We start from the raw sequence: 13,843 nt of genomic DNA, 5'->3' as shown, positions 1-13,843 counted from the left end.
TTCTTCTAAGAGGAAGATTGTTTTGTTTTTATTTTATTCCCTTTTTCTCTCCCCCTTTCCATTCCTCCTTGCATGCCCTCAAGGTGTTTCATGAGCAATTCTGCATTTTCCAAGAGATGCAGAAGAATGAGGTACCTGTGGCTAGTAGAGGACAGATATGCAATACAGGGGGTTCAGATAAGAGTTACAGTTACTGTTCTGCCTTGTAAGCTCCTTCAGGAGGAAGCAGGGCTTCAGTAAGGTCCATGCTTGTTTTCTTCAGACTTCGCTATGCCGTGATGGTCACTTTTTTCTGTGCTGAGCTACTTTGGTTTAAAATGGCTTTTGCAGAAAAAAGATCTCATCACTAAGCATTGTAGGGGATAGGTGACAGTGGCAGATGCCTGGAATCCAAATACTGAAAATACCTCACCAGCTGTGCCAAGGGTATGGTGGTGGTGTCTCGTTCTCTCCCGTTTGCTGTTGTTGAAGTTACATTAAGAATTTCTTCACTCAGCATCTGCCTTTTTTCTAAAGAATAGTTTTCAGAAGGAAATTCTTTAGAGGAAATGAATCTGAGAACTCCACTTACCTAGTTTTATTGCATCCTGTCCAAGGATGTAGAACGTACATGCAAACACTGGAGTGCCTTGCTGTCAAAAGAAATGTAACTGAACTTTGAGACTGACAGAACTGGGTTTGTACTGATTTGAGGTGTGGGGTATATTTTTTAATTTACAAATTGCCTGCTACTTACTATGGGTAAGAGATTACTTCCTGTGTGCTACATAACTTTTATGTGAACCCCTTCTCTAAACTGAAATTCTGCTTGTGCTGCTTTTTTTGGTAACTGTAGTGAGCTTGCTTCCCAGACAGCTTGCTCTGTTTAGCCTGTTCTCTGTGATCAGCAGTGAATTGATTCAGTGTTGTTTAATGTCATGTCTTTCAAGAGAAGCATCCTGTAAAGAATTCCAAATGTAAATGCCTCGTGGGTCTCGTGTTTGTAGGTGTGTGTCATTGTGAGTGTGTTTCTCGTTGTTCCCGTACAGTTGTGGTATTGTGATCAGACATGCGTTTTACTACTGCAGGTAGCTTGCTTTTTACTGAAATTTGCATACGTGCTGAAGTTGTTCTATGGCTTTTCATTTGTGACTGTATTTAGTTAATTGAATGTGAAAATGCAAAATGCTGGCTGTTTGCCCAGAAGGGCACAATGCCCTCTGTACTTCATGATACAAGGGAAATTTACCTCTTTTATAAACCTTAAGTAGTTTACTCGACTTATTTTTGGGTACAGGGTAAGGTAGAATATCCTTGGATAGTGAAGGTAGTGATTTTCTCCTCCTTTTCTCCTCCCCTCCTCCTCCTCCTAATTTTAGCTCCTCAGGCTCTCTGAAGGGTTTCTTTTTAGACAGGGAGATTCCATTACTGTAGAATACATACTGTGGTGTTCCTCCTGTCACAAAGCAGTGAGGAAGATTTATGATGTTAGTTAAGTGCAAGGTGATCATTTCTGTGAAGTAGAGATAATTTAAAACAATGAAATAAACACAACTCCTAGGGGAGGTTGTAGATCAGATTGTAAATGGGAAGCTCTGTTAGAGAGTAATATATAGTTGGCTGAGCTGGTTCCGACCAAACATGCCCCAGCATAAGCCATTCTTTGAAATCCTAAGCCAAAATTTTGTATGTGTTTGTACGTGTACTTGCTCAGTGATAAAACCGTAGGTAGAAAAAGGACAAATAATTCCTCTAGAAAAACTTATTTCCAAATTGACTGTATCTTCAAAGAGGCTGCCAAAGCTAATAGCCTTCAGGAGTGCGCTAGAAACTTGATTTTGAGGACAGAAGTTCCATTGTGCTTCATCCGTCTGGGTCACGTTCAGCATTTGCACAAATTTATGTTTTGTTTAAAAACAGCTTTGTTTTATTACTGTGCATCTGTTTTCAATGTTGAACTGATTTTGCTTCATTTTGTATGTTTTTTTTATTTTTTTTTCCTTTACCATTCCCCCTTTAAAGTCGATTTATGTACCACACGCCTTGGCATTCAAGAGATCATATTCGTCAAAGGTAGTGTCTCCATTCCCACTAGTTGGCCATTGTTGCATTGCATGTCCCTGTATTAACCCATTGAATCCATAGCTACCCATCACGTGTGCACTAACATCACAAACATTGACTGTGCATGCGTGAGATGTTAGCAGACATGGGCAGCAAATTCTTTGTAGAGGTTGACTACCAAAGATGCGTTAGCTCCGAATTGTCTGTCTGGTTAAAATGCATGCAATTAGCAGTGCACAACAGTGCACCACTGTACAGAGTGATGGGGATGATCTTTGAGGTTCAGAGCAAATTGGTTTTCAAGGCAATTAAATATGTATGTGTATTTTTTTTTTTAATAGTTAGAATATGAGTTCAAGTGAACCGTCAGCTTGAATCAGCATCTTTCAAAATTGTTGAGTTCAATAAAATTTTAGTGAAACTCTGTATCAAGCTAAAATCAAGACAGAAGTTGCATTTCTATTTCAGGAACGTTGTTGCTTTCTGAAATTCTTATTGTCCTGTCTTCACAGTCACACGAGCGTTACATGGGACAGGAAAGTCACACCCTCTATCACTTTACCTTCTGATTTGGGTATCATTGTGGATTTTGTGTTTTTAAAAAAGAAAGAAAGAGTAAAGTGTTAACGTCTTGGAGCTTTAATGATGGTGCTTGCTAACCACCTATCTGAGGGATTTTTAATAGAGCTGTGTTCATGCCTTAAACTCTGTTCACTGAGAACAATAAAACAGAGGTAGACTGACCAGTGTGGCAGTACAATAACTAGATAAAGCAAATTTCAGGGTGGTCTGTCTTAACATTTTGTACTTTAAGTTGACTGTCCATGGAGAAGATCTCTTTCCAGAAGTGGAAGACATCTGTTTACAGCTGTCCCTTAGAGCCTACGTTAGTGTATATGGGAAGAGAATTCTTTTCTTCACTGGAGTTCCCTTAAAGTGGTTGTGAAGTTTCTTTGACAATCTAAAAGGTCTATGAGAGGAAGCCCTCCTAGTCTACAACACAACCAACTAGTATACCTGATAAGACACTAAACCCCATTTCAGTAATGTTAAAAAGACTTACTTATTTTTAAACTAGTTCACTGAGAGAAAAGCAGAGGAGGAAATACCTTTCTATATCTATAAACATAGCCTTTCTCCTTTTGGATGGCTTCTGGTGTGTAATATTCTAGTTTTAATTTAGGGGTTGTTTGCTTTGTTTTACACCAGCCAGTTTTGTAGGGTTGCTCTTCAAATGGGATTTCCTATCCATACCAGAATGTCATTTTGTTTTCAAATGTCTTTTTGCCACCTTGATTCATAGAAAAGTTGCACAAATTTACACAGGTAGTCTTCGCCAGTTATAACAGTATAACTCGCAACTGTGTATGTTCTTGCTCCAGAATAAAACAGGGAGAGGGGAATACCAATACAACTACACTAGTCTATAATAATTTCCTAGTTTATACTGCTGTAACTGTTCATGTAGACATGCCTTTGCCCTCTTTTAAAATGAAATCAAGGTGACCCCTCTATATGGTACTCTGATTCAACTAAATCCATTTGGCTAAATCAACTGAGAAATTGAATAAAAATTGATATGGTCTTTGGGGACAGGTTTCATATAACAGTGGAAGACGGGGTGGGACATTATATAAAATCACAACTTTGCAGTTGGCTTTTATGCTTCTTCACTCCTGATTTGACTCTGAAATGGTTGCTCGCTGCACTGTGAACACCTTTGCCTACAGAAGCTTGACTTTTGACACAGCCATAGCAAAGACAGAACACCTCCCTCCTGAGATTTTGGAACAGAAAATGGTCATTCTTCCCCCTATACCTCTGAGCATGCAAATAAAATCTATTCCTGTTTTTCCGTCCTTCAGAGAGCCTACACAGAAGAGGAACTGAATGCCAAGCTGACCCGGCGAGTACAGAAAGCTGCGCGTAGACAAGCCAAGCAAGAAGAGCTAAAGAGGTTACACAGAGCTCAGGTAGTGTCTCACAGTCTTCTTGTCATGGCAGACAGGTGAATCCATATGAAAGCACCATGATCCTGACATTCCAGAGGTGGAACTTTCTTCTATTTCTATGTGATTGTCCCTGCTCCTACTCCCTCTTTCGAATTTGATATCATGTAACAGACATGGGAAAAATGGGTGAAGCCTATCATGATAGTTTTACAGTGAGAAAAATAATGACCATAACACCTTTCTAGCTGGAGATGAGTGAAGCATCATGCACTGAGTGGAACAGTGATAGTGAGATAATACCTGATGAAACTGCGCCTATCATTGCTTTGCTAGATTATGCTGCTGGGTGAAGTCTTACCTAATTAACTTGTAATTACCAGACAATCTGTTGGAAGACTGCTGGCATCATCTATAGGTGATGGGTTTTGTTTAAAACTTCAGGCGGCTGAGCCCCCACCTCAATAGCATCACCTTTCGCTTCAGCATTTAGGAAGGCAATTGGAGTTGTAGCAAATGAGTGAGTATCAAGGTGTTTGCAAAATTAAGGGTTAGAACGCAGTGGGGTGAGGCAGAAGTTCACACTGGAGAAATTTGTGGTGCTAGCTTTTGAAGGAGATAGCTTTTGAAACAGTGTATTATCAAATACAAATACTTGTTTTTGAAAAGGCCAATTTGACTGAAGTCACTTAGTGCTGGATGAGCGCTGCAGGCAGAGCAGGAGAATTGCTGTTGGTGAGGTTCTGCTCCGTTCTTCTCTGAACAGATCATCCAACGTCAGCTTGAACAAGTGGAAGAGAAGCAGAGGCAACTTGAGGAGAGAGGGGTTGCTGTGGAGAAGGCCCTTCGTGGAGAAGCAGGTATCCATCACAACATGGTTTGCGTTTTAATGTTTTCTTATTTCTTTTTCTGCTTTTGCAGTAGTCCATAACTGCTTGGATTTTAGAGGCAACTGGACCATTATAGCCTAGAGATACAGTCCAATGTGAATCCATTCTCCCTTTTCTACTATCTTTTTGAGGCCTTGTTTTTCCTGTGTTTTCTTCTAATTCTGGGACTTCGCTGTCGGCGGAGACTTAGTTCGCTTGTCTTTACCTGAGGCTTAGGAGGTAATTCTCCACCTATTAATAATGGCTGTCTGACTGTTTCTGCATATTACTAGATATTACAGCTAGAAAATTGCGGGGGTTTCCTAGCTGCAATTCACATAAAGCAGTCACAGTAAGAGAACCCTGTTTGTATGTTAAGGAATTAATCGTGAAATTGTGTGTCCTTTCTCTACTGTGTTGGATTATCAAGGTAGTGTCCTTATAAGGGACCATCACAGAACATCTTCCTCACTGCACAGCCCATCACACTGGCTACTTCCGAAAAAGTTGTGCAGAGCAGAAATGCACACGTGTACTGAAAGGTATCCATGTCAAGCTGTTTAAGGAATGTTATGTGTACTTGAAATTAAATTAAATGAGTATCATCTGATCTGGCGAAGTATGTGAGTGGAGGAGTACTTGGTTCAGATAACGCTGATGATAGTATAATGATTTGGAAAAAAGAATCCTCGTTTGCAAGGAGTCAAATATCCAACAGGCAAATGCAGTGTGTGTATACCTGACAGGCCCAGGATTGCATACCTGATTACAAGGGTCAGAGATCAGAAATGGTAATAGTGGAACAGGTGTTTGGAAAATGTTTTAGTTTGTTGCTTGGATTGAAGAGCGACCGCTATGCCTGTGAAGATGGAACTTGATTAAGCAGCGAAGGTTCACCAGAGGAAAAGTCTGTTGTGACTTCCTGCCAATTACTACTCGGCCAGGATTAGGTATTTCTGATGCTCCGTAAGGGTGTGCCAAAACAGCAGGACTGAGTGGTTGCCAAAGAAAATAGATACTACAAAGTGTGGAGATCAATCTTGAGGACCTTGATGGTTTTGTGAGCTGGCTGGCTTTTTCATTTGTGGGTTCAAAAAAAATAGCCTTGTGCAAAACCTCTTTCTCTGTGGTAGTGCATCCTTCCTTATGCTGTGTATTTCTGTGTAGCCCCACTCTGTTCACTGGCCTGCCAGTTACCGCACTTACTAAAACCACCTCTCTTACCTCTAATTGTTCTTTTCCTTTTTCTTCTCTTCATCTGGAAGTCCATCTTGATTACTCAGCTGCTAAATGACTTTTCTGTAAGACATGCAAGCACAAGTGGGAAATCTTAGCAGTTGAGAGAACATTCTTCATCATAGAATGTTCTTGCATTGAATAATGATGGAAGAATGCCCAAAAAATGTTCAGAGAGGGCAGAATATTACAACAGTAAGAATTGCTATTTTATATGGAATACTGCAGAGTTAAACCCTTGTATAACTAACTTCTCAGTCCCAACTCTCCCAAAACAGAAGCAGTTCTTGTGTATTTGTGAATTTCCTAGCAGAATTAAGAAATTGTAGGTCGCTTTGCAAAATTAATCTCTTTTCTTCAGGAAGCCTCTAGAGTATACTTTGCTCTTGCAACATGTTTCTATCAACAGATCATACATTATGGTTACAGAAGCTTAACTCTTTTGTAAAGAATTTACCAGCCTCAACTCTTCCAGTTATTTCAGAGGATTAAAAAAAACCACATTCTGTCGGGGGGCGGGGAGGGAAAGCATGTTCTTACCTGTGGTGAGTGAAACGCAAGGTTAAAAGTTAATTCCATCCTTCACCTCTCTAGCCACTCTTGCACGGACATTTCACATATGTTTGCAATAAAATAACTGAACAACTTCTTATTTTTTAAAGTCTGAGACATCAGTTTCCATAACACCAAATAATTTCTGCCTCCAATAGCTATTAATTATTCAGGAGGGCAGTATAATTTTCTTGTCATCTGTATTGCCTAAGATACTGACCTAAGGGTGACCACTGCATTCACCAGAACCATTGTGTAAAGGTGTGGAGTCATGCTCTTGTCTCTCATCAGTCCCTCCCCTAATGAAACCATGTAAACAAAAGTTTACAAAGGGAAGGGCAGTGTGTAAAGTGGTGTTGTCATTTGAAAAAAAAAATATCTCTTTCCTTTTAGGAAGGAGGAGGGTGGAGGTATGCCTCCTGCACACATACTCTGTCCGCATAAATAGAGGAGAACTGCAATGTAGCGTACAGTAATGTCTGTCTCACAGAAAGCAACTTGTTTTAACTGTTCCTGGAGAAGATACTGGGCTCTGTGATGAGTGGGTTGTTCAGCTTGCCTTTCTGTAGTGAAAACCAAATCACTCTCTGACTTAGACATTTAAAATGAAGTTTTAGATAGCGTTAGTAGTAGTTTCCTACTACTAGATACTTGAAAATCCTGACAGAAGAAACAGGATTTTGTATTTTGTAACGATTCTTTTCTTTTTCTGTTGTAGAAAGATAGACAAGACCATCTGAACTACTTATTTCTCTATGTCATTTATAATCTTTCAGTACGTTGTCTGTTAGTCATCTTTCCTCTCTGCCTTTTGTAGAGGTCTGCCATTAACTCTGACCTCTGGACCTCTTTCCATTTTTGGAAAAAAAGTATTTTTCAGTTGGACTGGTAAGCACAAAACACCAGTACTGTAGGTCAGAATTTGTTTACTGAGAATAATTTTGGTTTTATTTTCCATCCATTTTGCATCAACCTTAATATGTTCTTGCCAAGTGACTTATATTGAGAAGACTGTGAATAAATTCTTCACAGTGATGCCCTGCTGCCTTCCTGAGAGATTACAGTTAATTTAGATCCTAGCAATAGGTGCAGCTCAGTACTCTTTCCAGGAATTTCATTCATTATCTGATAGTTGTCAGATTGGAATATTCTATATAATTATAGTAGCTGTTCAACTAATCAGATGCAGAAACATTTTGGAGGTCATTGTCAACTTTAATTTTGACAAAATAATTGCACCTTCTTGTTTATCTCCTTGTCTTTTCCTTTTTTAAATTGGCTCAGCCTCAGGCAAGGTGCAGTCTTTTATTATTTTAAAAGCTGAATGCTCAATCTAACATTTAGTTTCTGATTTAGAAAATGATCTTACACCCTATGATTACTTAATTGCCTTAATGTGTTCTCTGTGATTATCTTTGAAAATCTTAGCCTTTGATGGTCGCTTTCATAGCAAGAATGAATGATTTGGAATGTAAGCTCTATTCCAAGTGATAATGTAAGCTCTATTTCAGGTTGCAATTTTGTCATATATAGGTAGTCTAAGCTTTTGTCATTCCTTCCTGCCCCACTCTCCCCCGCCTTTCTGTTGCATCATCATATTTCGCTGCAAAGGTAAACTAGGATGATCTCGATGAACAATTTTCCCATTTTTCTGCAGTGCCCCAAGAGACACCTTGAATGGAATTGCTATTAATGTAACAGTACTTCATATTATAGTGCATTCGCCTGTTTGGACATGCTTATGACTTTGATTTCCTGTGTGGATTTTTCATTTTTTCAAATATTAACTTAAAAATATGTCAAATCAGAAATTTTTGGATTTTTTTTTTTTCTCCCTTGTCCTCCTTTAGCATAAACTTTGACGGTCATTTTTAAGAACTGGGAAAATGTCTCCTACTGTCAGATCAATACTGGAAAATTTACGGGCCACCTCTTTACATCAAGTAAATCATATGCAGTGAGAAATAGTGCTCTCAGTACTCCCATCTGTCTTTTCCCCAAAGAAATGTTACACAGTGCTAGACTCATGGTGTACCTGTCTCTAGCAGCTGTGAATGTACACGTCTCTGTTCCACACCCTCCTGTGCAGGTTCTTCTCTGGCATAGATACTGCATTAGCAGAAACACACATACCCATCTTTCCACACTTAGGCATTTGCCATTCGTGTCAGCACTCAGTCACTGCCTTCCACCTGTGTGCTGTACGCACTCATCCTCCACTCACTCACCTCCAAGAAATCAACCCTTACACCTTTCCTGAAGCTGACCTAAGGAATGACACTGTTTCCTTCTGACATATTGCTCACCATGAAAGCAATGAGATTATTTCGGCTTTTCTCAGCAAGAACAGGAAAGACACCAGTGTCAGGTACTGGTGCAGACTGAAATCGGTAACGTGTTTCTGTGTAGACTTCTTGGTTTTTCTCCTTGGAAGTACTTGCCTGCCTGCTGGGAATTTTCTCCTCATCTTCCCAATATATATGTTTGTGATATATTTGTGTGTGTGTGTACATATATGTGTATATACAGAGAAAGAGACACATATAACTTTTTTTTTAAAATATATATGTGCCCACATGTATAGATGCATGTTTCTTGTTTGCCTTTTTTTTGCTTCTGTCTGTATGTCTTTTTCTCATATATTGCTCGGATTGTGTGGGGCTAGGGTGGGTATCTGGTTCAATAACTCTGTCTTCACCAATTCCTTGTTGTAGACTATTGGGGAGAGTCTTATTACAGTGACCTCATCGACTTGCATCTGGGTGGTATGTATAGCTGAACCTCCTGCTGACACTAACCCTGCTGACACTCCTCCCCACCCCTCCCTTCACCTACTTCTCCCATCCTTGGCTCACAATCAAGAAGAAACAGCCCTTCCACATGACTGGCTATAGCAGAACCCCTTTTCCAGCTCAGGAAGAGGAGATCCTGGCATGCTCCGCAAACCATGTGTAAGGCTCCCTCTTCTATTTTCCACGGTGCTGATTATTTCAAAATTTACTTACTGTTTTCACTCCAGCCATCTTCCCTGCTAGCAGTGGAAGGCTGTTCTGTTTTTTGCTTCTCCTTCACAAAGTCCACCTCTACCATTGAAATCCTCTTTAGGAAAATATTTTAATGTGAAGGGGACAGCAGAACTGACCAGCTCTCAAGAGCTAACAGCACTGTAAAGGGTTAGTCGTGGCATTGCCTCCCTCTTCCCCTCCTGAGGCTCGTTTGCTTCTTCCAAAAAAGCCTGAGTGTGTTGATGATCTAACAAAAACAAAATGCTCCCTCAAGGGACTTTGAAAACACTTGTAGATGGCAGATACTGCTTCTTTCTTGTTTTGTCTTACTGTAAGGCTAGGAGAGAATCTACTGTTAAGAGTTCCAGTCATTTTTGCTGGAATCTGCTGTTAGAGTTTCCAGTCAGCCTAGTTTCCATCATTCCATAGCTAATAAGCTTCTTGCTGTTATTTTCTTTTAATATCTTATTTAGTGCTAAACACACGTTACAGTGTTTAGCTCTTTTTTTTTTTTTTTCCACATAGCAGTTATAATCCGGTCATCACTCTGCACCGTGGTTCTGCATTTCTTTGATGTTGCTTCCTGAATCCCTTAGTAGGTGGATAACTTTTTGGGTTGAAAATGGCATTTGTTTAGCATTTGCCCATCTTGAAAATTAAAATTCCCTTTGCTAGTTTAATCACTTCAAATCTATTATAAAACAAACAAATCTGTCAGTGGATCCAAGAGCAAACAAACTCTGCTCGGCTGCTTTGTCATCTCAGGTTTCATTTCATTTGTCTTTCAGAATATAAAATTGCTTGATCTAAACTGTGTTTTTGTTGAGGGAGTGCATTACAGTCCAGCTCTGCAGAGTGGAAGATCCACATGCTCTAGGCCTGATCCAAAACACATCACTAGGAGTCTTCCCCTGATTTCGTTGTGTTCTGCATTTGATACTTCGAATGTAATCTTGCCCAGGCTTTTAACTGTTGTTTTTTCTCCTCCTCCAGGGGGAGGCTGTCCCACGTAGTATCTATCTGTAGCTGTCTGTTGGGAATGACTACAAATTGTCCTGACACAATAGGCTTTTATTGAAGAACATCCACCCGAGTTCAAGTTTAAAAACGGAAGACTTTTCTCCTAAGTAGACCTGATTTGTTGCCCAGTTCCCTGTGCTAATTTTGATGTCATAGTCCTCTGCTAGCCCTGTGCTTCACTGACTGTTCAGTCCCTCTGGCGTTCTTTCCTGGGGTGTCTTCTGCAGAGAGACTTTGAAACCCCCTTCCTAGTTATGCCCATCAGGGCTGGCACATACCCTTATGAGCATAGAGTAGGAGCTGTAAAAGGGTTGATGCTGAATTACACTTAACAGACCCTTATCCCTGTTTAATGCTATTTCCACTATACCTCTCCCTCCTCCTGCTTCTCCTCCTAATGCCTCCTTAGAGACAGCGATCCCATCAAATCCACTAATAGTAGCTTTAAGAAAAGCAAAATAATCTTTACTTAAAGGGACACTGTCACTTAAAAAATTACTGTGTTGCAGAAAATCTCAATTGAAAATCAAATTTAGTTTTTACCTTTTTTGCTTCTTAGCTTTTTCCATTTCCCTGAGCTCAGGCAGTCACCCCAGAGTGGTCATTTTTGATCTGTTACAAGCTGGTTTTATTTATATGGTGACTCAGTCACTTGGGCTTCCAACAGCCAGAGACAATGTTGAAGTTTTTTAAAAATGGTTAATATATTTTAAAACTATATAAAATTTCTGTTCATCTCAAAAATACCTTTTTTGAAACAAACTTAAAAAAAATGTATTGGGCAGTATCCCTTTAAATGCAGTGAGCCGCTATAGCCTGCTGGAGTATGTGGCTTTATAGTATCGTTTTGTTGCCTTTGTAATTTGCTTTATATTTGCTTTTGGGGCTGCCAGAACACTTTTTCCAGAAGGGATACATTGCTCTGATGATACTTGTCACTATTCAGTGGCAGATTCAGAGCTCAGCTCCAAAATTAACAGGTCTGTGCAGGATGCTGCATCTGGGTGGAATGCCATTAAAATCCCTGGAGCACCATGTGGCTGCATGAGCCTGCTGAGCACTGTAAGCAGCTAGGATGGCTGCGGAGTTAATTGTTCTACGGGCAACTTGCGTCTCTGAGGCATAGGCACGACTCTAGAGTCATGCTGTCAGTAGAACGATAAGCAAAATTGCAAAATACCTTGAAAAGTTATCTGTAAATTGGTAATAATTTTTTAATGATTAGGGCATTAATTCTGGATTTTCTTTACACTAATGAGAGTTGAATTTCATTTAGTTGTTACAGATTGCGCAACTTCTGCAAGGGAGTGGTAACTTCTGACATCCTTGGTCAAGTTCCAGTTTGCAGGATTACAGATTCCTATCTTAACTACCCCCGTTGCTCTGCTCAGATGCCATAATCCTCTCTTCCTGTTCTAAAATGTCATGTACCATTGCTGTAAAGCAGATGTTTCATTTCACGCTACAGATGGTCACATTCCAATTCTGAGTAATTATTCCTATGTGTATATTGTATATGCAGTTATGTTAAAAGAACATTAGAAAGGTTGCAAAGTCAACGAAAATTAAGACTTTGCATTATGTTGATATATCAACAGATTTATAACCTTTAGATCCACCACAGAGAACTCAGCCTCATGTCCTTATGGAATAACTGATAGCAATGCTAGGTTGTCATCCTCTGTGTAGATCCTCATGAAGAGGAAATAGGACATGGTCAGTGGATTTCACAGATGTTTGCTGGCAACTATGGAATGGTGAGACTTGAAAACAGATTCTGAACCAGACACTGGAAGGATATAGTGGTCTGGTGGATACACACTCTTTGTCCCTTTTATTCTTTCTTTCCAGACAGTCATTGTCCTAATCCTGCCTTTTTCCATCCAGAGATCCTTACCCCACTTCCATTTTCATTCTCAGTCCCTTCTCAGGCATTTAATTTTAATCCTACCTTCAAAATCCTACCTTAACAAATCCTAGTATTCTACCCTTCAGACCTCCTGTTCCTCCTCACTAGCTGTTCCTCGTCCTTCACTCCTGCTCTGGTCTTCCCACTGACTCAGTCCCCACAGTCTCAATCCCTGCCTCTGGCCTTCTCCCAAAATTTTTTGGCTCTGTTCCCACTTATACCCATCATTATTTGTCTGGAAAATTGTAGGTCATATCTTCTCCGCAAACCTGTCTTCTCTTTTCACCCCTTACCCCTTTTCCCCTCTCCTCTCTCCTGTAGTAGTTTACATTCTTAGTCTCCTTGTTTAATTAGTCCCAGCCTCTGTTCCTCCTTACCCATCTGTTTCTTGTCCTGGTTTGCTCCTCATCTGCCTATGGAAAGTACCTCCGTTGTTCCCTCTTCGTTCAAATGAGCAGCTTCCTTTTCCTTGCACCCAGCAGGGAGTCATTGAGGAAACAGCCCCACGCTCCCATCTTGCTTTGCTCTTGGCTGAAGTATGCTGAGACAGGCAAGAAGGATGTAAGGGAGAGAGCTGGTATGTTTGATAGTGCTGATTTCAGACATATGTTCTCCCTTCTTGTCAAGAGCCTTATGAACATCAGGTAAACAGGGGGAGAAAAAAAGTGTGATGGTGGGGTTTTTTTAAGTATTTGTACTTTGTTTAAAGCATGCTCTGCATCAACTTCATCTTTTATTAGCTTGTTTAAAACACTGAAGCTGACTATGTCCTTTAAAGTTCTGCAGATCTAACTCTGCAGGGCTGGAGTCTGATATAGTCAAGTGGGAACAGTCCTATTTCTTGTGATTGGCAAACACAGCTCTTCTGGAAGGGGAGTGGAGTTGTAAGATAAACATTGTTTTCGCAGTCTGCAGCTGCTTTTGACACTGAAGTGAATTGGTAACATGTTTTCTTCGCTGTAAACTTGGAGCTGGAAAGAGCTCTTGATAAGCAGACCTTGTTAAGTATGATTAGAGTACTTGTTAGGTACTGGAAGCAAGCAATTACCATTTACCTGCTTCTTGCTGCAAACCTCTCACAACTGCACACAGAAACTAACAGTCTTGGGAGGCAGGGCCAGTGCAGGACTGCACTAATTCTGACTGCATTTTGAAGTGCCTTGAGGTCTAGTAGAAGCAGAAGACTTCTGTGCAGTCATTTGTGTGTGTATTCTGCTCCAACTATTGCCTTCCCTAGTTTTCTTGCCCCTCACCGCTTTT

General features: G+C 40.2%; 1 protein-coding gene across 1 annotated transcript in view; it reads left to right on the top strand.

Annotated features, from left to right (window-relative positions):
• Nucleotides 1-13,843, top strand: part of MICAL3 (microtubule associated monooxygenase, calponin and LIM domain containing 3) — a 106,688-nt gene that overhangs the window by 83,302 nt on the left and 9,543 nt on the right. Inside the window, 3 exon segments of the mRNA XM_009879637.1 lie at nt 2,002-2,052; nt 3,909-4,016; nt 4,759-4,852. Coding sequence (XP_009877939.1) covers nt 2,002-2,052; nt 3,909-4,016; nt 4,759-4,852 — 253 coding nt within the window.

This window comes from Charadrius vociferus, unplaced genomic scaffold, assembly GCF_000708025.1.
Source record: "Charadrius vociferus isolate BGI_N301 unplaced genomic scaffold, ASM70802v2 scaffold90, whole genome shotgun sequence".
In the NCBI taxonomy this organism is placed as follows: Eukaryota; Metazoa; Chordata; class Aves; order Charadriiformes; family Charadriidae; genus Charadrius; species Charadrius vociferus.
The sequence above is the reverse complement of the archived record's forward strand: the minus strand, read 5'-3'. Positions and strand labels throughout refer to the sequence as shown.